We start from the raw sequence: 22,166 nt of genomic DNA, 5'->3' as shown, positions 1-22,166 counted from the left end.
TAGGCCCTAGTAACCTACCTGCAGCTGCAGCTGGCCAATCAACATAGAACAGGTTGCCCAAGTCTGGAAGTGTACCAGTCCTAAGACTGTTGCGGACCCCCAGACACTCCCCTTGCTCTACCCCAATATATTCCCTGCCCCACGGTCCTGCCCAGGTCCTTCTCCCTCCAGACGCTGTGTCAGAAGACCTGAGTTAATAGTTAACTCTTTAATTAATTAAAGACTCTTTGTTTTTCCATCAGATCAGGTCTCGGTGATTTTGGGGTTCAGAATTTGGGCACAACAAAACCTCATAGACAATTTCAAAAACTTATGTGTATTATGTACACCATGCATACAGGTGTCCACCATCAGGTTCTCTCAGAGCTGGAGTCACAGGCAACTGTGAACCATCTGATGTGGGTACTGAAAACCAAACTCAGGTCCTACAGAAGAGAAGCAAGCGCCTTAGCCACTGAGCCATCTCTCCAGCTCTACTTGTTCTTAACGTTTGTTTTGTTTTTGAGACAGAGTTTTTCTGCCAAACAGTCCTGGCTGTTCAGAACTTACTCTGTAGACCAGGCTGGCCTCACTGAGATCTACCTGTCTCTGCCTCCCGAGTGCTGGGATTAAAGGCAGGCGCCACTACTGCTTGGCTTGTTAATTTTTAAATTGTTTTATGTGTCCGTGTGTGCAGAGACCAAAAGAGGGCATCAGATCTAGAGCTGGAGTTTCAGGCATAGTGTACCCTGGTGTGGGTGCAGATGGAGGAGAGCAGCAAGCACTCTTAGCCATGAGCCAAGTCATCAATGCCCTTACCCCAGTGTTTGTGTTTTTGTTTTGTGGATGTCTTATTGCATAGACCTGGACAGCTTGGAACTCTCTGTAGACAGGCTAGTCTCTGAACTCAAGTAATCTGCCTGTCTCTCTACCTCCTGAGTACTGGAATTAAAGGTGTGTACTGCAATACATCTGTGTGAGGACAGGTACACAAGTGTCATGGTTCTTGAGTGCCAGGCACATAGAGCTCAGAGGACAACTTCCAGAAGTCTCTTGGAACTTGGTCATTAGATTTGCATGGCAAGTACCATCTAACCAGCCCTCTCATATCAAATTAACTAACCAGGAGGGGGCTCTGGGAACTCCCAATTTGAAGCTAGATGGTTATAAGTATTAGATAATCTCAAAGACACTGAACCCCCCCCCATCCCGAAGGGTCAGTGTTAAATCTTTTTTCTGTTATAACTGAACTGGGCATTTCTACTGTTGTTAGACTAGGCATAATGGAGAATATCTTTTTTTTTTTTCCTTTAGGCACCATATATTAAAAACAAAAAACAAAAAAAAAAGCCAAGAACAAAAAGAATTGAGTCACTGGCTAGATGAGAAAAAGGTCACACAGACACACCTAGAGACCAAGAAAGCATTTGACAGACATTTATTGAGCACCGATGCGGGGCATCAGAATAACCAAGTCAATGCAATCTGGTCCCTGCCCCAGAGTTCACAGTCTAGAAGAAATCAGGCTCACAAGACATCGAAGGCATTTCAGTCATTTTACAACACAGTCTTTGATATCAGTTTCTTTAATACTGTTAGCCACTATGTCTTAAAAGCAAGTTGGCATAAATGTAAACAGTCACACAATTGTAGGGACAGAAACCACCTACAATTCCAAAACAGTGCTTTCAGAGATAGTGAGTGCATACAAATTGTGCCAAATCTGCAGAAACACATACAGATCCAGGAGTCCTGTGGCCCATCTAGCCTCATTCATGGCTGAGACAATCTGGACACAAGGAACCCTGAAATTTTGACTGCCATCTCTATTCATACCTGTCTCAGCCTGCCCTGGACAGGGACCCTCTATATTCTTGGGCTCCTTCTGAGAATATCAGATGGCTTTTTAAGGCCAATCTCCACAAGACCAGACTCTTCCCAATTGAGGTGAGCCTTCCTTCTTTCTTCCCAAGTCTCTAATTTACCAGGAGCAGCCAAGCAGCCAGCAGTGTGAGGTAGCCCCACCTTACTATATATATCTGCTGGGAATTCTGAACAGGACAGCAGAACCTAGGATTTGAGATGAAGCCACCTGGAAGGTTCATTTGGCACCAAGTGCCAAAGCCCACAGATTAGGTCTGCATAGGGCTAGCTGAGGAAGTCGGAAATCTGCAGAGACCTGAGGCAGCCTTGGGTTGAGGCTCGGGGAATAAGAGCTGTGTAGTGGAGGGTACAGACCTACAAGAAAGCAGGGATGTGCCACCTTCTGACAGTTGTCTGTGCAGGCTGACCAGGAGGACCCCATAACTTTGTTTTCTAGGTTTTGAGACAGGGTTTCTCCTTTTGTGTAACAACAGCCTTGGCTGTCCTGGAACTCACTTTGTAAATCAGTTTAACCTCAAACTCAGGAGATCTGCCTGCCTCTGCCTCCCAAGTGCTGGGATTAAAGGTGTGTGCTACCACACCTGGTTTAGGCCCCAGTAACTCTTACCTCCCTGGGTGTGTCTCTAGGTAGCCTTACTTGGACAGAGGCCTACCATGTAGGTCAGAAGGTCAAAGAGAGTAAACGTGATAGGGGAAGAAGCAAGGTGTCTCTCAGTTGACCGACACCAAATTAGAACAGTCCCAGAGGCCCAAGCAAACTCTGCTCTGAGTCTCTGGCTCCCACTTAGGACCACCTTTCAGTTTCCGGCCCCTCAAGCTGCTCCCTTTTCCCAATGATGGCCCAGACAGAACTTTTAATAAAAAAAAAATAATTTATTGTCAACAAAGGCAATATATACAACAGGATAATAGATGCAACAGGACAACAGATGAAGGGGTGGTAAAGGGAGCCCTCGGCAGGGATGAGGCGGTAAGAGGTAATGGATGCCTCCTGCTGTAGGAGCCAGAAGTGGGGGAGGAGAGGTGCCCCCCCGAGGTAGTGGGACTCAGTTCAAACCCCATCATGACCACCTCTGCTTAAGGCACTGTGCCAGGGGAGAATGGTGGGATGCTGAGAGGAGGAGGTGTGGGTTAGAGGGTGGGTCAGCGAAGGATTAGGGAAGGTGTTCTCCACAGGCCCAATGCTATCACCCAACAGCCTAAGTAACTTCTGCCTAATTCAGGCTATCCCAATGTGACAGTGATGTCACCCTTCCTCCTTCCACATTCTCCTGGCACCTGGTTTTAAAACTCCCCATCAGGTGGCCAAGCTGGGCAGATCTGAGATTTAAAGTCAAAGGGGGATACTGCCGCCTCCCTCCCACCCTTCCCTCCCCAGGAAAGTTAAAACTTACACCCCATTTCCTGCCTCTGGTTGTCCCTTAACAGTGGAACTGGATTCTGACAGGACTGTGGGCCAGTCTGGGTTGTCACCTGTTCCCACCCCCCTTGGTGCCCTGGGGATGCTTGGACCAGTCCTGTAAGAGGCTGATGGCTGGTGGCTCCTCCATCCGAACACGGATAACCTGGAGATCCAGTGTCCCACGAAGCCCCGGAGGGGGAGCTGGGAAGGGATGGGAGCAGAGAGTACAGTCAGGGACTTCCAATGGTCCCCAAAACTGCAAACCATACAAGACTACCAGGGTTTCCCATTTCCATAGCCAAGTCTTGTCCTGGGAGAAGCCCAAGAAAAAGCATAAGGCTGACTCTTGATTGACCAGCAATGACCAGCCTCACAGCCCTTAGGCACAGGGCAAGAATTGAACGCAGTGTCCTCCTTGTGTACTTGGCATGTGGGTTCACAATGATGCTGCTGCTTCCCAACTTCTACCTTCAAGACTGCACACAGAAGTGATATAGCGGAGAACGTCCAAAGAAGTCTACCCATGGCTCTGACCCAATGGAGTATGACATCACAGACTCCCTGGGTTAATGACCCAGCTTTGCTCTGCAGCGTTCATCCAGGCTCCATATCCCTGGAGTTGATAGGTGTCACACAGTCAGGTGTCTTAGCATGAGGAAGGTACTGAGAATAACAAAGCCAGGCCTCCAAATAAGACAAGGTAGTAAACACAAAAAATTTCCTTGACTTGGACCCTTGCAAGTGATACATGGCAAAGCAATTCTAGCACTGAAGAGGCAGAGGCAGGCCAATAAGTCCAACAGCATGAGACTTCACACCCCTCCCACCCCTGCCTGCCAAAACCCAGGTAGTGGTGGCACACGCCTTTGATCCCAGGTAAATCTCTTAGTTTAAGGCCTGCTTCATCTACAGAATTGAGTTGCAGAACAGTCAGGGCTACACAGAAAAAAAAAAAAAAAGAAAAGCCAAACAGGAAATGGTAACCAAACTTCACCAATTGTGTACCCAACATATTCAGTAAGTTTTTTTCTTCCCAGGATTTTTTTTTTCTATACAATTTAAGACAGGTGCGATTTTGCTTTTTTTTTTTTCTGGAGTTTAAAGTTATGAATGAGAATATGGCTAGGCATGGGAGCCCACACCTTTAATCATAATACTCAGGAGGCAGAGACAGGTGGATCTCTATTGAGTTTGAGTCTATGCTACACATTGAGTTCCATGACACCCAGGGCTATGTATAGACTCAAAAGAGCTGAGAACACAGCAAGCTTAGTGGTAGAGCACTTTGCCTGGACAACTCTAAGCCCTGGGTTCAATCCACATACAGAGATTCAACAAACCAGGTATGGACCATGTACATGCTCATAACCCGAGCCCAGGGGAAGGTGGAGCAGAAAGACCATAACCCAAAGTTCAAGGCCCACCTGGGCAACTAAATGAAACTCTGTCTCACAATAAAAAGTAAACAGAGCTGGGCATTAGCTCAGTGGTAGAACACTAATGTGAGTTGAATCACCTTGTCTGGCTGGGGTAAGCAGACATTTCTTCATACCTTCCTAGGAAAAGTTAAGGCAACACTAGGTCAAAGTAGTGGCAGTTGACAGAGTGAACTTAGGTCTGCAGAGGGACTGATGTGGGGCTGAGAGAAGAGGGTAACTGATAGTTTGGCTACAGCAAGCCAAAGGCAGCAGTTTACTAGAAAAGGGGAAGTGTACCTCCCCTCTTCCCCAAAGGGTATCTCTGTGTAGCTCTGGCTGTCCTGGAACTCTCTGTAGACCACGCTGGCCTCAAACTCAAAGATCCCCTGACTGCGCCACCTGAGTGCTGGGATTAAAGGTGTGCACCCCCATAGCCTGGTTAAACTAGAAGATTTAGTAGAGAATGGTGTCTGGAAAAAAAATCTTTTCTGAACTGAGAAAGCCGTCTCGAAAACAAAACTTTTCTGTTGTTTGTTTTGTTTTGGTTGAGATGAAGTCTCATTATGTAGCCCTGACTGCCCTGGAACTTGCTATGTAGACCAGACTGGTCACAAGCAGCAATCTGCCTGCCTCTGCCTCTTGAGTGCTAGGGTGTTTTGGTTTTGTTTTTGTTTTGAGACAGGATCTCACTATATAGCACAGGATGTCCTCAAAAATCACTGTCCTCTTGCCTGAGCCTCAGTAGCGCAGCTATTACAATCAATAGCCACCATCTTCTGCTGACAACCGTTCAAACAGAGATAATGCCTGGCTACCAGTACAGAGTTTGGAACCAAAGGGAGAGAGGGCCAAGCTGCAACCCCACAGATGTCATTTCCTAGATATGTTATGACCACTGTGACCATCACAGGGCTAATAAGCTTACAATCTAAAATGGGGCGACAGATAATAAATATGATGTGTACCAACTGTTGGAACCAAGAGTGGACAAGCAAGCAAGAAACATGAGAAACGACAGGTGTGACGATTTGCATCTGTAACCCTGGTACTTGGGAAGAAGAGGGTGAGGGTCTACAAGGCTACATGGCTTGTTTCAGAATAACTCAGGATGGAATGGAAGGTGGGGAGAAAGAACACAGAGGTCTGACTATTGGCTTTAACTTTATGGCAGTCAGATGTTTGTAAAGAAGAAACTTCTCATAAAGTCTGAGCCCAGCAGATTCCAGAGACAGAGGCAGTTGCGAGTAAAGATTCCACCTTGGGAACAAACAGAACACAATCAGAGGAATGAAGGGGTCAGGAAATAGCAGCTTTATGTGGGCTGATAGAAGATCTGGAAGAGATGAGTGCCAGGGAGGAGAAAATTCACAGCTCTTGTAATGGGATAAAAACTAGTCCCTGCTAGGGGCTTCTCTTGAGAGATGGTAGATTTGGGCCTAGATACTCAAGGAAGGGCAGGAGCGGCTTGTATAACAATGTCCTCTGAGATTGAAACATTGAAACATTCTATCCTGCAGGGAAGCTCCTTAAGCAGGAAGTAAACAACTCAAATTAGTTTCAGGAAGTCCCGGAAACTGATGAGATTCACTAAGCCACTGTCTGAAAGAGTAAACAAAGCTTGGAGTCATTTTCAGAGAATAAAGTTGAACTGCATTATAGACTGACAGGCATCATTTCAAAGACTACTTTTGGAGAAAAGCTGCCTGGGACCAGATCACTTGCCTGGGAAGAAGCAGAAACGAACTGAGCTATGGAAGAGGTTTAACCCAAATTGGAAAGGGCAGTCTCCAACCTACTGAACTGCCTGGAAGCTGTGCTCTAGGTTTTCACATTCGTGAGCAACATGTCATTCATGCTGGGGTGGGCTTTGATGATGCAGCTGTCTTTGAAAGTCATTTCTACTCCTGTAAATTACCCTCCATCCATAATCCTGTAAGTCACCTCAATAAAACTCACCAAACTGGACTTCAAAGGTTTCTGTATTTTAGTCTGTAGCTGATTCCCTAACTGGGGTAAATAGATGTATGTGACTTGGAGACTTCGTAAGAAAGTTTTGTCACACAACAGGGCTGAGTATTGAGCTTACAGCTGGGTGTCTGAGTGGGACTGGTGTAAGTATGACAAGCTACAGCCTGCTGGGTGAGAGATCCTAGCCAAGAAACCTCACATGCCCAAGGCAAGTCCATCTGGTAACAGTGTTGGGGATAAAATCTTTGTTATAAGGTTTATAAATTTATGCTTATAAATCTTAGTTTCAGGAGGCTGAGGTAAGAGAATTGAGAGTCAAGGCCAGCCTGGGCTACAGAATTAACTCTCAAAAAAACAAACAACAACAACAAAAAACACAAAACCAACAAAACTAGTACTAGAATGATTTGGTACTTAGAAGCACTGACTGCTATTCCAAAGGACTCAGGTTCAATTCCCACATCTGTATGGTAGTAGCTCACAACCATCTGTAACTCTGGAGGGAATTTAAAACCTTCTTCTGGCCTCAACAAGACCAAGGCATGCAGGTGATGCAGACTTGCATGCAGATAAAACAACCATACACAAGCTAAATAAGTGTTCTACTAGTGTGCAACCCAATCTTCATTTCCCAGTTTTTCATCATTTTTTTTGAGACAGGGTTTCTCTGTTAACAGCTGGAATTTGCTCTGTAGATCAGGCTGATCTTTAACTCACCGAGTCCCGCCTGCCTCTGCCTCCCAAGCACCAGGATTAAAGGCGTGCACCATCACTGCCCTGCTACTACTACTTATTATTATTGGAAGGAGAGCAATTGATGTGAGGCTACATGCCATGGTGTGTGAGTGTAGGTCAGAAGATAACTTTTGGAGTTGGTGTTCTTGTATAGTGGAATCTGGGCCATGAACTCAGGTACTCTGGTTTGTATAGCAAATGATTTTGCCTCTGAGCTGTCTCTACAGATCCAAGCTTTCCTTTTGAGATGTGGTCTAGCTACTTTGCCCAGGCTGGCATCAGGTACCTGTGCTCAAAAGCAGTGGCTGGGACTACAGGTATGTACTATTACAATGCTTGGCTCAGTTTCCCCTCAAACAAAATCATAAGGCTTCCTTCCCATGCTCTACTCCCACAAGCAAGACATTAGGAAAAGCTCAGAACTTAGTTAAGGGTCCAGGAGCTGAAGCCTCCTCATGTCACTGATTTTTCCAGGTGACAAGTGTTGCACCCTTCCCCCATAGGGTTCTGTTGACTGCTTGTTACCAGGAGCTTTTAACAAAACACTTCTCGCCTCCTCCTCCCAGTAAGGCATGCAAGTTCCTGTTTATTGTCTAAAAGATAATTCATGTTTTTGGCCCACCCTATGCTGGAGGTCCCTGGGAATGTAGGCTTCTGACCTTGGTGTTTTTCCACCATGCCTGCCTTTGGTATATAAGGATCCACTCTTGTAAAAATAAACACCATTCCCCTTGTAAGAATGAGCTGCCGTCTTTGTCTTTATTTTCATTCTTAGCCTCTGATCGTTGTGAAGTATGCTAGCACTGTAGCTGGGAACACACCAGCAGTTGCTACAGATGGAGGTCCCACCAAGATTGGAAAAGAAGAAAAACTGAAAGCTGGCCAGCAAGTAAGGTAGGAGGGTGTAATTTGGATAGGGGTACCAAGTTTAGGGTACTAAGTTAGGCCCCAGATGGTGGGTCAGCCCCCATAGAGGGGGGTGATTTAGAAAGTTAGGCCCTAGAAGGTGGGTCAGCCCCCATAGGGGGGTGATTTAAAAAGCTAGGCCCTAGAAGGTGGGCCAGCCCCCGTAGAGGGGTAGTTTAGAGTTAGGCTCCAGCCCTGACTTGACCCATTGGTGTCAAAATTGTCAGGGAATTCCTGAGACCCCACCCCCACAGAAAGCCAGCCAGCATTCTTCTTAAGGTTAGGAGTGAGTATTTTAGGTAAAAGGTCTGCTATGGCAACACAGTGAACCTATATTTGTGGGACATCTTAGGGCTCACACTCCTTTGCCAGGTCCCCTAGAAGGAAATTGCACAGCTGACAGGTATGCTCAAATTGGTGCAGTTTTACAAGGACTCACTAAAGCACAATCCCTACACAAGTGCTTTCATCTTAGTGCAGGGTCTTTGTGCTTTCATACTGGGATTACCTAAGAACAGGCTGTTCTAATAGTCAAGGATTGCCCTCTTTGTGCAGAATTTCTTCCTGTGCCTCACTTGGGGGTTAAACCTCGTGGACTTTTGCCTAACCACATTTGGCAAATAGCTGTAACACATGAGCCATCCTTTGGTAAATTAGTTTGTCCATGTTTCTGTAAATACTTTTTCCCACCTAATATTCACCTCTGCCCACTCTGGGTAAAAACTAAAAGATGTTAAGAGCCACTGTTTACAGCCTTTTACTTACATGGGGGTCCCAAAACAAATGAAGACCAATAATGGCCCCTCCTATGTCAGCAGAGGTTTCAATCACTTTTGTCTAGATTTTGGTATCTCCTCCAAAACTGGAATTCCTTACAACCCCCAAGGACAGGCTATTGTGGAATGCACTCATCGCACTGTAAAAGCCTATTTAACTAAAGTAAAGAAGGAGGATCTTGGGGACCACCTTGGCTCCCCCACTCTACTATATCTATAATTTTTAAAATTGTGGATGCTTCTGGCAACTCTGCAGCAGATTGTCATTGGCGGCCTGCTGTACAGCAAAAACCTCTAGTTAAATGGAAAGACCTGACCTCTTTGGAGAGGACCAGATCCGGTTTTGGTTTGGGCCTGGGGGTCTGTTTGTTTTCCCACAAGGTAGTGAGTCCCTAATTTGGGTTCCAGAGCGTTCTGTGCGCTCTGTTCCTGCTGATACTCATCAGCCACCAATAGACTCATTAGGCTTTAATGAGGAACCCGCCTGTCCTGATGCTGGCGGATCTTCAGTGTCAGGTTTATCCAGCTATAATTAGCCTCAACCATAGCCTAGGAAAGGCAGCCCTCAGGATGGATTTGCCTGCTTGGACATTTGCTATACTCAATAACACCCCCTCGGGAGAATTGTTTAATTATCTCCTCCAAGAATAACGCTTGAGAAGATGTTGATCAGCCTTGGTGGTCCGTGTCCCAGGTGTCATGCCTATTCCAGTGGAACACTCAGGAGAGAACCAACTCATCCTCACACGACACGAGAGTGACTTTGACATCACAGCAGCTGCAGTTTTTGGCTTCCCTATCTCTTAGCCAGTTGCCATGGCAGGCATGCTGGATAAACCCCCAGGGAAGGATCTACCTTAAGTTCCCATTACAATTGGGCACTTTAAATCTTAATTAACAAATGGACTTAATTGGCTATTCTGAGATCAGGGTGCCTCCCTTTTGGGAGACCCTCCTCTTAACAGGACTGCAACAGACAAGTCTATCACTTGAGAAATGGAGTGGGTCGCTAGCCCTCGGGATTATGACCTTGGGCAACACAGTCTTTAGCCCCAGTTTGCCATATGGAAAGGCCACAAGCCCAGTGCCATTTTCTTACAAAGGAGATCATGCTTTCCTCGTCAACAGATAACCCCTCAGTGCAGGCCTGGTTGAGCCAGCAATACGTTCCGGGGCATATATATCAACCTAAGACAGAGTGTTTGTGAGGCCTGGACAGACTTCTCATTGGCAGGTAAGATAGATGTTAATGTCCCGGGCAACCTAAGCCAAATGCTCATTTTAAAATTATATATAAAAGGGGATTTGTTGCACCCTTCCCCCATGGGGGTCTGTTGACTGCTTGTTACCAGGAGCTTTTAGCAAAACACTTCTCGCCTCCTCCTCCCAGTAAGGCCCGCATGCAAGTTCCTGTTTACTGTCTAAAAGCTAATTCATGTTTTTGGCCCACCCTTTGCTGGAGGTCCCTGGGAAGGTAGGTTCTGACCTTGGTGTTTTTCCACCATGCCTGCATTTGGGTAAGAATGAGGTAAGAATGAGCCGCTGTCTTTGTCTTTATTTTTATCTTTAGCCCTTAGCCTCGGATTGTTGTGAAGTATGGTAGCACTGTAGCTGCGAACACACCGAACACACCGGCAGCTCAGCTCACTACAGACAAGGAGGTAGAGAATTGAAGGGTAAAAATCTGATGTGACAAGAGACCAGAACCCTAAAGCCACAGAAAGCAAGCTGGAACCACTGAACCCGCTGACCCAAGCTAATCTCAGGACCCACACAGCAGGAAAGGACTGACTCCTATAGGTTGTCCTGACCTCCCTTGAATACCATGGCATGCCTGCTCTCTCATAGGTAAAACCAACATTTTTAAAAAGCTTAAATAAAAAATGAAGAAATGTAGGATTGATTATCAGTGGTGAACAGCTTCCTGGATCAGCATTTGGAAAGTGAAGGCAGGAGGATCAGGAGTTCAATTCCAAGTAGTTTGAGGCCAGCCTAGGTGATAGATACAAGGTCCTGTTTCAAACAAACAACCATAACAACCAACCAAAACAGGCATCATGCTTTTTTGGGCTTTGGCTTTGTGTGTGTGTGTGGGGGTGGGGGGGTTCGAATTTGAGACAGGATTTCTCTGTGGCTTTGGAGGCTGTCCTGGAACTAGCTCTTCTGGACCAAGCGAACTCACAGAGATCTGCTTGCCTCTGCCTTCTGAGTGCTGGGATTAAAGGCCTGTGCCATCACGGGCTTTGGCTTTTAAAGATAGGTTTTTCACTTTTTCACTCTGTAACCTAGGCTGTAGCAGTCCTCCTTGTTAAGTCTCAAACTCAAATGGCCGAGGTGCCAATTTATCAAAGTGACCAGTTCTCCCAGAATCCTGCTCATCCCACCCCCATGCAGCTATTGTTGCCGGGTGGGTGTCCCCAGCTGCCCTTCTCTATATAATTCAACCACTTGGGCTACATCCTCTACCTTCTACTCTATTGTTGCAGGGTGGGTGTCCCCGCTGCCCTTCTCTATATAATTCAACCACTTGGGCTACATCCTCTACCTTCTACTCTATTGTTGCAGGGTGGGTGTCCCCGCTGCCCTTCTCTATATAATTCAACCACTTGGGCTACATCCTCTACCTTCTACTCTATTGTTGCAGGGTGGGTGTCCCAGCTGCCCTTCTCTATATAATTCAACCACTTGGGCTACATCCTCTACCTTCTACTCTTTGGCTGCTACACCTGGTTTTCCTCTCTCCCTTCCTGAAATGGCTGAGAGTCCACTCTAGACTCCCCAGATGCCTCTGTTCTCCCTTTTGTTTCTCCTCCGCTATACCTAGCAGTCACGTCCTTCCTTTTCCCCTTTTTCCAATCACTCCTGCATCAGACTTCCAAGTGCTGGATTATTATGCTTCACTTACAAGGTTTTGTTTTTTTTCTCTCGAGACAGAGTTTCTCTGTATTGTTTTGGAGGCAGTCCTGGAACTCTCTCTGTAGATCAGACTGGCCTCAAACTCAGAGATCCGCCTGCCCCTGCCTCACGAATGCTGGGATTAAAGGTTTGTGCCACCAACGCCCAGCTTTATAAGGTATTTTTATAAGGACCGAATGAATTACACACAAAAGTTTTTTAACCAGTGGGACAGGCTACAAACACAAGCTGTCAACAGAAGCTCACTAAGCTTCTTGGGCTATGGAGTGCCTATCTGATGTTCATCACCTGTCTGTGGTCCCCCATACTTTGGGCCCCTGTATTACCAGTGCGAGGTAAGTTCTTCCAGGGCTCCAGGTGGAACAAGCCTCAAGGATGGATCTGGGTACCAAGCTTTGGGAGTTCTAGTACAACCTAATGATCACATCTAGAGAGATGCTTAGCCCAGGGGCTAGCTTCCTCAGTATTCAAAATCCTCTGTCCTTGACCTTCTCTTGGGGGCCTAAACACTGGGCACCTCCACCCCAGGCTCCGGCTGTGATCCAGGGACTCAGCTTCCTTGACCGCCCCTCCCAGGAGGGCTCACCTGAAGAGGGACTTTCTGGCTGAGGCAGGCCCTCTGTGGCTGCTTTGCTGTCTTTAGAAGAGTCCTTACTGTCTGTGGTCCTGAGCTGCGTGTGGGAGAAGAGCTGGAGGACAAAGCCAGGAGGGAAGCTGCCATCGGTGAAGTGTCGGACTTCGGCTGGTGCTGCAAACGTCTCTGTGGGTGACTCAGGAGATGGGGGGTCTGGAAGAAGGCCATGAAGAGCTGTGAATAGGAGGCCAGAACCCAAAGGCCTTAAGCTTTAGCTGAGCTGCATGCAGGTGCCCTCTGCATGCCCTTCTTCATGGACTTCATGCTACAGTGCCACAGCCTGGCCCAGCACCCGGAGATCCCCTCACCTGGGTCAGGGTCCAGGTTTTTGGTCATATGCCTGCTTCTCTTCTTTCTTACAGGCTCCTCCTCAGGTGATTCCTTCCATCTCTGACCACGGGGCTTTTTATTTACTGGCTCTGTGGCAGGGGCAACTGCAAAATGAAAAAAACTTAGCACTTTAAGGCCTGCATGAACTCTTCAGCCTCAGACTCCTGAGAGCACCTGCCCACCCCAGCACATAGCACAGGATCTCCCACTGAGCCTCAGCTCCTCTGTTGACTGACCAGGCAGATCAAGGGGGCGGAGTCCTCTGGGCCGGAGCCTCTTAGGGAGAGATGGGTTGTCCTCAGAGTCCAAAAGAACCACGATCTCTGCTGGCATCCTGGCAGGGTCCGGGTTGGAGCTGGGGTCTGGCTGGCCACCCTGGCCTGACTCTGAGGGGGCAAAAGCCCACTGAGCTCCAGGCCCCCACAGGCCCCGTTTTTCCCTCAGCCCTCACCCTCACTACCTAGGCTGGGCAGGGACGGCTGATCAGCTTGGGTGTCTTGTAGAAGGGCCACCCCTTCACTCCAGGCTTCCAAGATGTTACTCTTCTCAGAGGGGCTCAGGTCCAAGGTATGGGGATGCTGCTCCAGGATGTGTGTGCGAGCAGTATCTGCTGATGGGGACCGGATCTCAGCCCCACACACCATGCACAGGGCCCGTCCACTGCCTCCTGGGCTGTTTCCCACCAGGAACTCCTGTTCCCAGGACACTTGCTGCTTGGGCTCCTCGCAGACTTCAACTCCTGCTTCCAGCAGGTTAGTCCTAGGTGGTGGCGTCTTTTCCTGTTGGGTTACTGCAGAAAGGGGAAAGTGCTGTGAAAAGGCCAGGGCTGGTGATGCTCAGAACATATCTGTATAGGGTGGGTGAGGGGTTCCTGTGCAACGCTGCACCTCTCCACCAACAAACCGGCATGAGACACACAGCCCGGGTGTCTGATGCTCTATCTTCACCCTTACACTACCTCTCATCTACCACCCCACTTACTTCCGGGCCTAGTGGGCACCCTATGTCTGCCTTGACCTCTCTGATCATCTGGCAGATATCATTCCAGGGAGGCTTCTAGATTTCCTCACCTATAGTCAACTGTACCCATATCTGATTTGTAGGTCACAATGCACACTTCAGTCTCAAGTAGACAAGCTGCTGATCTCAAATACACTATGCATCTGAAGATAATTTTTAACTCCAGAGCTTCTTGTTTCCACCTCCTGAGTGCAACATGTGCTATCATGCCTGGTATTTGAGGTGTTAGGGATCAAACCCAGGGCTTCATGTATGCTAGGTAAGTACTCTACCCACTGAGATACAGCTCTAGCCTTTCTCCCTTTAAAGTACTAATTAGTGTATGTATAAAGAGGGACACATGTGCCAAGGAGTGCATGTGGAGGCCAGAGGACAACCCTGTGGGATGAAGTTCTGTTCTTCCACCTTTACAGATTCTGGCAATACATGTCAAAGTCATGCTTAGTTAACCAGGTTGGCCTTGAACATGCAATTCTCCTGTCTCAGCCTCCTGAACAGGTAGGTTTATAGGGTTTCACTAACAGATTCAGCTTTTTAATTGTTCTAGTTTGCTTTTTGTTTTCGGTTATTATAAAACACCAAGACCAAAGCAACTTGGGGAGGAAAGGGTTACAGGTTACAGGTCTATCATTAACAAAGCCAAAGCAGGAAGGGTTCAGGGTAGGAGTTTGAAAGAGGAATGTTGCTAGAAAACTTGCTCCCTCAGCCAGGGCATTGGTGGTACACGCCTTTAATCCCAGCACTTGGGAGGCAGAGCAGGTAGGATGGCCAGGGCTATCCTATCTTGAAAACAAAAACAAAAAAAAAAACAAAAAACAAGCAAGCAAGTCAGCCAGCCCACTCTCTAACTTGTTCAGCTTTTTCTTCTTTTTTTTTTTCAGCCTTTTTTTCTTATATCACTCAGGCTTACTACCCCAGGGATGGTGCCACCCAAGGTGGGCTGGGTGCTCCTGCCTATTTTCGATCAAGACAATTTCCAACAGACATTGTCCACAAGCCAATCTGAAGGAAGCAATTCTTCAACTGCAGTTCTCTCTTCCAAGGTAACTCTAAAAACGGTGTCAAGCTAATGATAAAAACAGTCTAATTCACTCCTTTATGCCTTCAAAATCAGTAGATGAGTTTTACACACTGCCATGTTCAGTTTCTAGCCTTTGACCCTTCTGGACCACCGGATTTTGTGTGCTAACTTTTTCAGCACTAGGTAACCAATATCCATTCCAGCAAAACCTAGGTTTCACTTGCAGATTCTTAAAATTGAAATAAATCATACAAACTGCCCTGATAAGAATCTACTTCCTGACAGGGAGTGATGGCACACATTTAATCCCAGCACTCAGGAGGCAGAGGCAGGTGAATCTCTGAGTTCAAGGCCAGCCTGGTCTAGAGAGTTAGTTACAAGACAGCCTGGATTACATAGAGAAACCTTGTCTCAGAAAAACCAAAAGTTTTTACTTCCCTCTGAAACTTCACAAGCCAACCCTTGATCAGCTGTACTTCTCTCAACAATTTCCCACACCAACACTAAGTTTCCCTAAGTAGCCCTGGCTGTCCTAGAATCCTATAGAATAATCCTGTACACTGTGAGTAAGCATTACTCTCATTGGTTAATAAAGAACTGACTGTCTGGTAGCCCAGGCAGGAAGTATAGTATAGGCAGAACAACCAAACTAAGTATGCAGGGATGAAGTAGGGTGGAGTCAGGAGTCGTGAGCAGATACAGAAAGAAGCAAGATGGACATGCCATACTGAAAAAATGGTACCAAGCCACGTAGCAAAGCAGGTAAGAAATATGGGTTAATTGAAATGTAAGAATTAGCTAGTAATAAGCCTAAGCTATTGCCCAAGAGTTTATAATTAAGCCTCAGTGTGTTTATTTGGAAGTTGCCAGTGGGACAGAAACTTCTGCCTACACTAGAACTCATGAGACTAGCCTTCTTCTTTCTCCAAAATGTCCTACACCACCATGACTGGCTTCTCTCAAATTCTTATCTTTTAAATTCCTACTACAGCTCATTAAACTCAGTACTTCCTGGCCAAGTTCTAAATGGTTCCACAATCCTCCCCTAAAACCAAATGGTCAGGTTCACCACAACATTATTGTACTTTCCCGGTACCAATTTCTGTCCAAGTTTGGTTTCTGTTGCTGTGATAAACAACTAAGCAAGTAGGGGAGTATGCAAGCTAGTTTTATGTCAACTTGATACAAGCTAGAGTTACTAGAGAATGCCTCAATTGAGAAAATGCTTCCATAAGCTGTAGGCAAGTCTGTAGATCATTTTTTTTTAGTGACTGATGTGGGAGGGTCCAGAGCATGTAGGTAGGGCCATCTCTGGGTTGGTGGTCCTAGGTTCTATAAAAAGGCAGGCTGAAGCTGGAAGTAGTGGTACACGCTTTTAATCCAGTGCTGGAGAGGCAGAGGCAGGTGGATCTCTATGAGTTCTAGGTTAGGCTGGTCTACAGGGTGAGTTCCGACACCCAGGACTGTTACATAGAAAAACCCTGTCTCAAAAAAACAGAACAAACAAACAAAAACAAAAAAAGCAGGCTGAATAAGCCACAAGAACAAGCTAGAAAGCAGCACCCCCCTTCTAGGCTCCTGCCCTGCATGAGCTCCTGCCCTCACTGCTTTTGATAATGACCTGTTAACAGAATGTGAGTGAAATAAACCCTTTCTACCCCAAGTTGCTTTTGGTCATGGTCATCACAGCAGTAGTAACTCTACGAAAGGGTTTAATTAAAGTACAGTCCAACATCCAGGGACACCAAGGCAGTAGCTTGAAGTAGAAACCAGAAAAAAGGGGCTTACTCTAAGACTTATTCCCAGGCTTCTTACACAGCTCAGGCTCACCTATGTCAATTAATCAGCGATCAAGTACCTGCTCCCCAGACAGACCCATAGGCTCATCTGAGGGCAGCAACTCCTCAACTAAGGTCCCTTCTTTCCAGATGGCACCAGGATTAAGCACAATAATATTCTTTTGAGGGTGAGGATGCTAAATTTGATCATCTTGTTACCAAAAGAATTGGCACACCAGGGAACAGCTGCCCTGCCTGTTCCTCTACAGGTTGAGGCTTCTCCCAAAAGTCAACCTGTCTCTCACAACCAGCCTTCCTTTTCCAGGGTGCTCCAGAAGTATTTGCAATGATGGTCTTGCCCTCTTTGACTTGTGTTACCAGCTCTTTGTAGGTGAGAACCAAAAGCCACGGCAGACAAAACCCTCAGTTCGGCATCAGCCTGGTACCCTCTGTCAAGTGCCTGTGATCCCTGGGGACCATAACTCTCTATCAACTGAAATTTCTTCATACCTTGGGCTTTAGGAAGAGGTAGCATCTATAACAGTCTAGAACCCAGAACCTTTCTCCCAGATAATAGGATACCCTAGTTTCAACTGGTCTTCTCTTCTCCTGAACCAGGTCTTGCGAAGATCATCGACCCAGACAGCAGTTCTTTCGCTCAATCACCTTTTCCATCTTGACTTTTACCACTCAAAAGCATGCAGGGAACCACTTGTCCTCCTTGGTTCTCTCACTTAGTTGTCTGTTCCTCCTCCAGTCACTCTGAAACTATTTTCCTAACTTCCTGCAGGAGCTGTAAACTCCCAACTGAACACATCACTCCCCTCTGCCTTGTTTCCTCCACAGCATAGCACTGGCCCTTGATGGATTTCTGTTTTGTGTCTAAACCTCAAGCACAACAGTACTAGGTATCAATGACAAGGGACTGGCCTCAGCAAATGCTTTTCATCCCTTTTGGCCACCTCCTCCTCCAAGCAACCCTCATTTATAGCCTGCTGACAACGTCCATATTTTATTTTGGCATTGTACTTGTTTTTAAAGACTTTATTTATTTATTATGTATACAACACTCTGCCTCCATGTACTCCTGCAGGCCAGAAGAGGGCACCAGATCTCATTACAGATGATTGTGAGCCACCATGTGGTTGCTGGGAATTGAACTCAGGACCTCTGGAAGAGCAGCCAGTGCTCTTAACCTCTGAGCCATCTCTCCAGCCCCCTGTACTTGTTATTTACCAAGTGTGCTACCAATGAGCTCTATCTCCAGCTATCTTTTTACTTTTTGAGACAAGATCTACTGTCCAGAATGGCTGAGAATTTGTGATCCTTCTCCATCAGCCTTCTAAGTAGCTCAGATTACACGCCCATTATCTTCCAACAAGTATAAATAAATCTCAGTTCTGTCTGACTCAGTAAACTGGTAGATAATCGTTCCACTTTCAGAGAACAAGACTAGTGGTTTGAATGAGAATGGCCCAAAAGACTCCGTATATGAATGCAGGGCCCACAGTTAGTGTAACTGTTTGGGAAGAATCAGGAAGTGTGGTGTTGTTAGGTGGTGGGTCACTTGGGGTAGGGCTTTGAGGTTTCAAATGTGCTATGCCATTCCCAGTTAGTACTTATGGTCTCTTTCCCTCTGCCTCTCCTAGTTAGCTCCTGCACTCTCTGCCTTGTGCTTGTGGATCATGGGTAATCTCTCAGCTACTGTCCTAGCACCATACTTGCTTGCCTGCAGCTGTGTTCTTGGCCATGATGGTCAGGGACTCTTAGCTTCCATTTAATTTTTTTCCCCTGAGAAAGTTTTCCTGTGTGTGTAACCCTGGCTATTCTCTATAGACCAGGCTAGCCTTGAATTCTAAGATCTGTCAGCTTGTCTGATGGGGGATGTCCTTCTGTATATATGTCTCTTTTATTGGTTAATGAATAAACACTGTTTGGCTAGTGGCCAGGCAGGAAGGATAGGTGGGGCTACCAGACTAGGAGAATTCTGGGAGAGGTAGGCAGAGGGAGCCTGCCAAAAACAGACAATATGTAGCTGTCAAAGAGAAACAGGTCCGGGCATTCTCCAGTAAGCCAAGACCATATGGAAATACTTAGATTTATAGAAATAGGTGAATAATTAAGACAGAGTGAGCCAATAAAAGCCCTAGTCATCGGCCACCAGTTTAATAATTAATATAGCGTCTCTGTGTGTTCATTTGGAGTTAAAGGGCGGTAGGGTTGGGGGGGAGGACCAGCAACACTTGTCCTCTGCCTTCCAAGCTCTGGGACTAAAGGTATATTCCAAGTCCCACAAACAAGTTGCCTTGGTCATGGTGTTGGTCAAAAAAGAAAAGTAACTAAGACCAAAAAAAAAAAAAAAATCCCTTTTCTTTCTTCTTTAAAACATTGTCTAACTACAACTCTGGTTGGCCTGCAACTCACTAGATAGACTACGATGACCAGAAACTCAGAAGTCTGCCTACTTCTGCCTCCTTAGTGACAGAATTAAAGGTGTGCCCCATCATGCTGAGCCCAAAGAAGAATTGAATTCATCCGCTTTCTCATGCCTCAGATCTTTGTAGAACCTTGTGCCAGCCTCTAGAATCTTCATACTTGTTCTTCTAAGACAGCTTCCATCCATTCTTTCACTGTTACTTTGTTTTTCAAGGTCTCTCTGTGTAGTGCTGGGATTAAAGGTGTGTGCTGCCATGGCCCCATCCTTTCCTTCTTGCTAGAGATACTTTTCCTAACCACTCAATACAAACAAAATTCTTACTACACCCCCACTTCCCTATTCCACCTTTGTGTTCCCTAAAAAACTGATTGCTGGGCCAGGGAGATGGCTGGGTTGGTAAACACTCATGCTGCCAAACCTGAAGAGCCAAATTTCATTCCCACATGGTGGTGCACACCTTTGATCCCAGGCCTTGGGAGGCAGAGGCAGTGGGATCTCTGAGTTCAAGACCAGCCTGATCTACAGAGCGAGTTCCAGGACAGTCTCTAAAGCTAAAGAGAAACCCCATCTCAAAATACCAAAACAAAAGGAGTCCTGACCTCTTCCTGTGTGCTGTGACACACAAAGTCAAAAAGAACTCATTGTCATCTAACACACTATAGTTCAGTTTTGCGGTGACATTTGTTTATGATCTAACAAAGCTTGCCTGAAGATCAGAGTGCAAAGCTAGCCACACTAGTCAGCCATATAGGCCAGGCAGTGGTAGCACACAACTTTAATCCCAGAAGTCACACTAGTCAGCCACAGAAGCTGGGTGGTGGTAGTACACATCGTTAGTCCCAGCACTAGAGAGGAATAAAAGGCGGGGCGAGACAGGAATGCAGTGTATTCAGCCTGCAGTCACCTGAGGCCAGGATTGACCCTTTTGGTCTTAGCCTTGGTAGAAGTCAAGAACCTTCTAGTAGTTTGGGTGTTTTGCTTCTCTAATCGTTCGGTCTTCCCCGATAATATCGTCTCTGGGTTTTTATTATTGGTGATACAATTTACCTGTTGGCTGTCACTGTGATGTATGTTCAAAGCAGGGTTTCAATTACTCTGCTCACCACTGTTACCATCCCCCATCCTCCCCCCTTCGCCTGAAACAATGCTTGGCATTTAACTGCCCAATAAATAAATATAGTTGAATGAATGAACCTCTGTAGATGTCTATTTCCTTTTAACCACGATGCCACCCTGGCAGAGCTGTTGAGTGGATTAACTTCGAGCATTTGACAATAGCAGAGCAAGCACTCCATAACCCAGCACAAGCAGAAAATAACCTGTGTGATGCAAACACTGAGAGGAACGTGGCCTTTATTTCTCGAATTTTCTAACCCTCCCATCTCTCAAAGAGAGGAGTGCAGAAATCCGTTAAGTTCAAGAAGCACAGCAAACACCTTAGTTCTCAATTTCTTTTGGGTACTGTCTTAAGGCTAACAGTCCAACTATAAGGAAATATTTGCATTTTCATGACTCACAGTCTTCCACAAAGGTAGCTCTTTGTTTTCTCCTTTGGACCAAAGAAAGGGAGAAAGGGAGGGGAGAGCCAGTTATTTCCAGATTGTCCCTCAAATACCTCCTTTGGTGACTAATCTCCATGTAGATGGCTTAGTACCACCCTCCAAACAAGTCCCGCTTTTCTCAAACCGGGTGCTGCTTGCAGTTCCATTCAACGGCCAGGTTCTAGAACTGACACCTGTGGCTCCTTCGAGAGAAGGCCTGAGGATGGGGGTAGGACAGGTTCTACTTGGCAGGGCTCTTAAAAATTCTCTTCCCGGGAGATTACCAGTCCCGATAGCTTTCACCCCCGTTACCGCTACGGCGACCAGCCTGGGGCCTAGAGGCCTGGTCGCCCCTCGGCCTAGGACAGAGTCAGGCCAAAACCGGGAGACGACGGCGGCGCACAAACCACGGTCCTGGGAATCCGGCCTCTACGCTGGGCCCGAGGGGGCGCAGGGAACCGGAAGACCCGAAGCGCTCGTTCGGTGTGGATGGAAGTCTCCAGACCCTGAGCGGGGGGAGGTGGGGGGGAAGAGGTGGAGGGAGGGGGCTCCGAGAGGCCTGGGATTCCAAACCCCGGTGGGGGAGGAGCGCGGGAGTGCGCGCGCCGTGGACTCGACCGGGAAGGACCCGCCGGGGCCACAGACGCTGGCCCGGACCGTGCCTGGGGACTGGAGATTGGGAACCGGGGGCCGAGCCCCTGGCCGCCATGCGGAAGTGAGGTCCCCCCCCTTTACCTCGGAGCATCGGCTCGGGCCGCGGAATCACGGCAACCACCACGGCCTCCTCGTCGTCTTCCCCTTCCTCACACTTGAGCGTCACCTCAAAGCAGTCGAGCGCCGCGGCGCCCTCTGTTCTCAGGGCCATGGCGAGGCGGAGAAGGGCGACCCGATAGCGGAGGACGGGCGCGCAGGCCTCGGCGCGCCGCCAGTGGCGGCCGCCTCCCGCCTCGGACCACGCAGGGCCCACGGACCGTGTAGCTCACCCTCCGCCCGCCTGGCCAGCTACGGGTTCCAGCGCGTCACGACCCCAGGCGGGGAGGGCTCGATCCGGGGCCCCCGACCCCGCCGCTCCCTTTTATGGAGGCTCATTGTCAGCGTCCGTCCGGCAGCCCCGCCTCCTGGCCCGGCTGACCAATCACGCGAGGGCCTGCTTCAGCCCCGCCCCAGACCCGCGTCTGGGCCAGAAGCCCCCGGCAGCACGGAGTCTCTGGCTGCTTTATGCCGCGGGGAAGCCTGGAGTCGATGGTGGGAGGGGCGTCCGCAGCCTTGGAGACCCAGCAGGGCAGCCCCACCTGCCGCTGGCGGACAGGGCGCTGCGGGGAGGCTCGGCATTTTGCTTTTTGGTTTTCCCTCGACTAGCCGCCTGGAAGGCATCCCGACGGAAAAAGAGCGGCGGGGGTGTGGGAAGGACCTAGACTCAG

The 22,166-nt window shown here is 47.7% G+C and overlaps 1 protein-coding gene across 5 annotated transcripts; it reads right to left on the bottom strand.

Annotated features, from left to right (window-relative positions):
* Window positions 1-1,401: 1,401 nt before the first annotated feature.
* Window positions 1,402-21,854, bottom strand: Spindoc (spindlin interactor and repressor of chromatin binding). 5 transcript variants are annotated; one of them, XM_021226240.2, is made up of 6 exons: window positions 21,481-21,854; window positions 13,409-13,738; window positions 13,185-13,334; window positions 12,927-13,052; window positions 12,571-12,792; window positions 1,402-3,878 (listed from the first exon to the last, which is right to left on the bottom strand). In XM_021226240.2, exons 1-6 carry the CDS (start codon window positions 21,608-21,610, stop codon window positions 3,832-3,834), a joined length of 1,005 nt encoding a protein of 334 aa, XP_021081899.1. In that variant the 5' UTR covers window positions 21,611-21,854; the 3' UTR covers window positions 1,402-3,831. The 5 variants fall into 5 exon arrangements, with proteins under 5 accessions (XP_021081899.1, XP_021081902.1, XP_021081894.2 ...); XM_021226243.2 differs by having other exon boundaries at window positions 1,402-3,928; window positions 21,481-21,853; XM_021226235.2 differs by having other exon boundaries at window positions 1,402-3,466; window positions 21,481-21,851.
* Window positions 21,855-22,166: the final 312 nt, after the last annotated feature.

The sequence above is a fragment of the Mesocricetus auratus genome, unplaced genomic scaffold (assembly GCF_017639785.1).
Source record: "Mesocricetus auratus isolate SY011 unplaced genomic scaffold, BCM_Maur_2.0 Super-Scaffold_4256, whole genome shotgun sequence".
Lineage (NCBI taxonomy): Eukaryota > Metazoa > Chordata > Mammalia > Rodentia > Cricetidae > Mesocricetus > Mesocricetus auratus.
The sequence above is the reverse complement of the archived record's forward strand: the minus strand, read 5'-3'. Positions and strand labels throughout refer to the sequence as shown.

Excerpts from the sequence above, each read along its gene's own strand:
- Spindoc (XM_021226235.2), bottom strand. The coding sequence starts at position 21,610 with ATGGCCCTGAGAACAGAGGGCGCCGCGGCGCTCGACTGCTTTGAGGTG. Across the intron at positions 13,335-13,408 it reads GCCGTCCCTGCCCAGCCTAG|AGTCAGGCCAGGGTGGCCAG; the intron begins GTAGTGAGGGTG and ends TTGCCCCCTCAG. Across the intron at positions 13,053-13,184 it reads CCGCCCCCTTGATCTGCCTG|TTGCCCCTGCCACAGAGCCA; the intron begins GTCAGTCAACAG and ends TTCATTTTGCAG.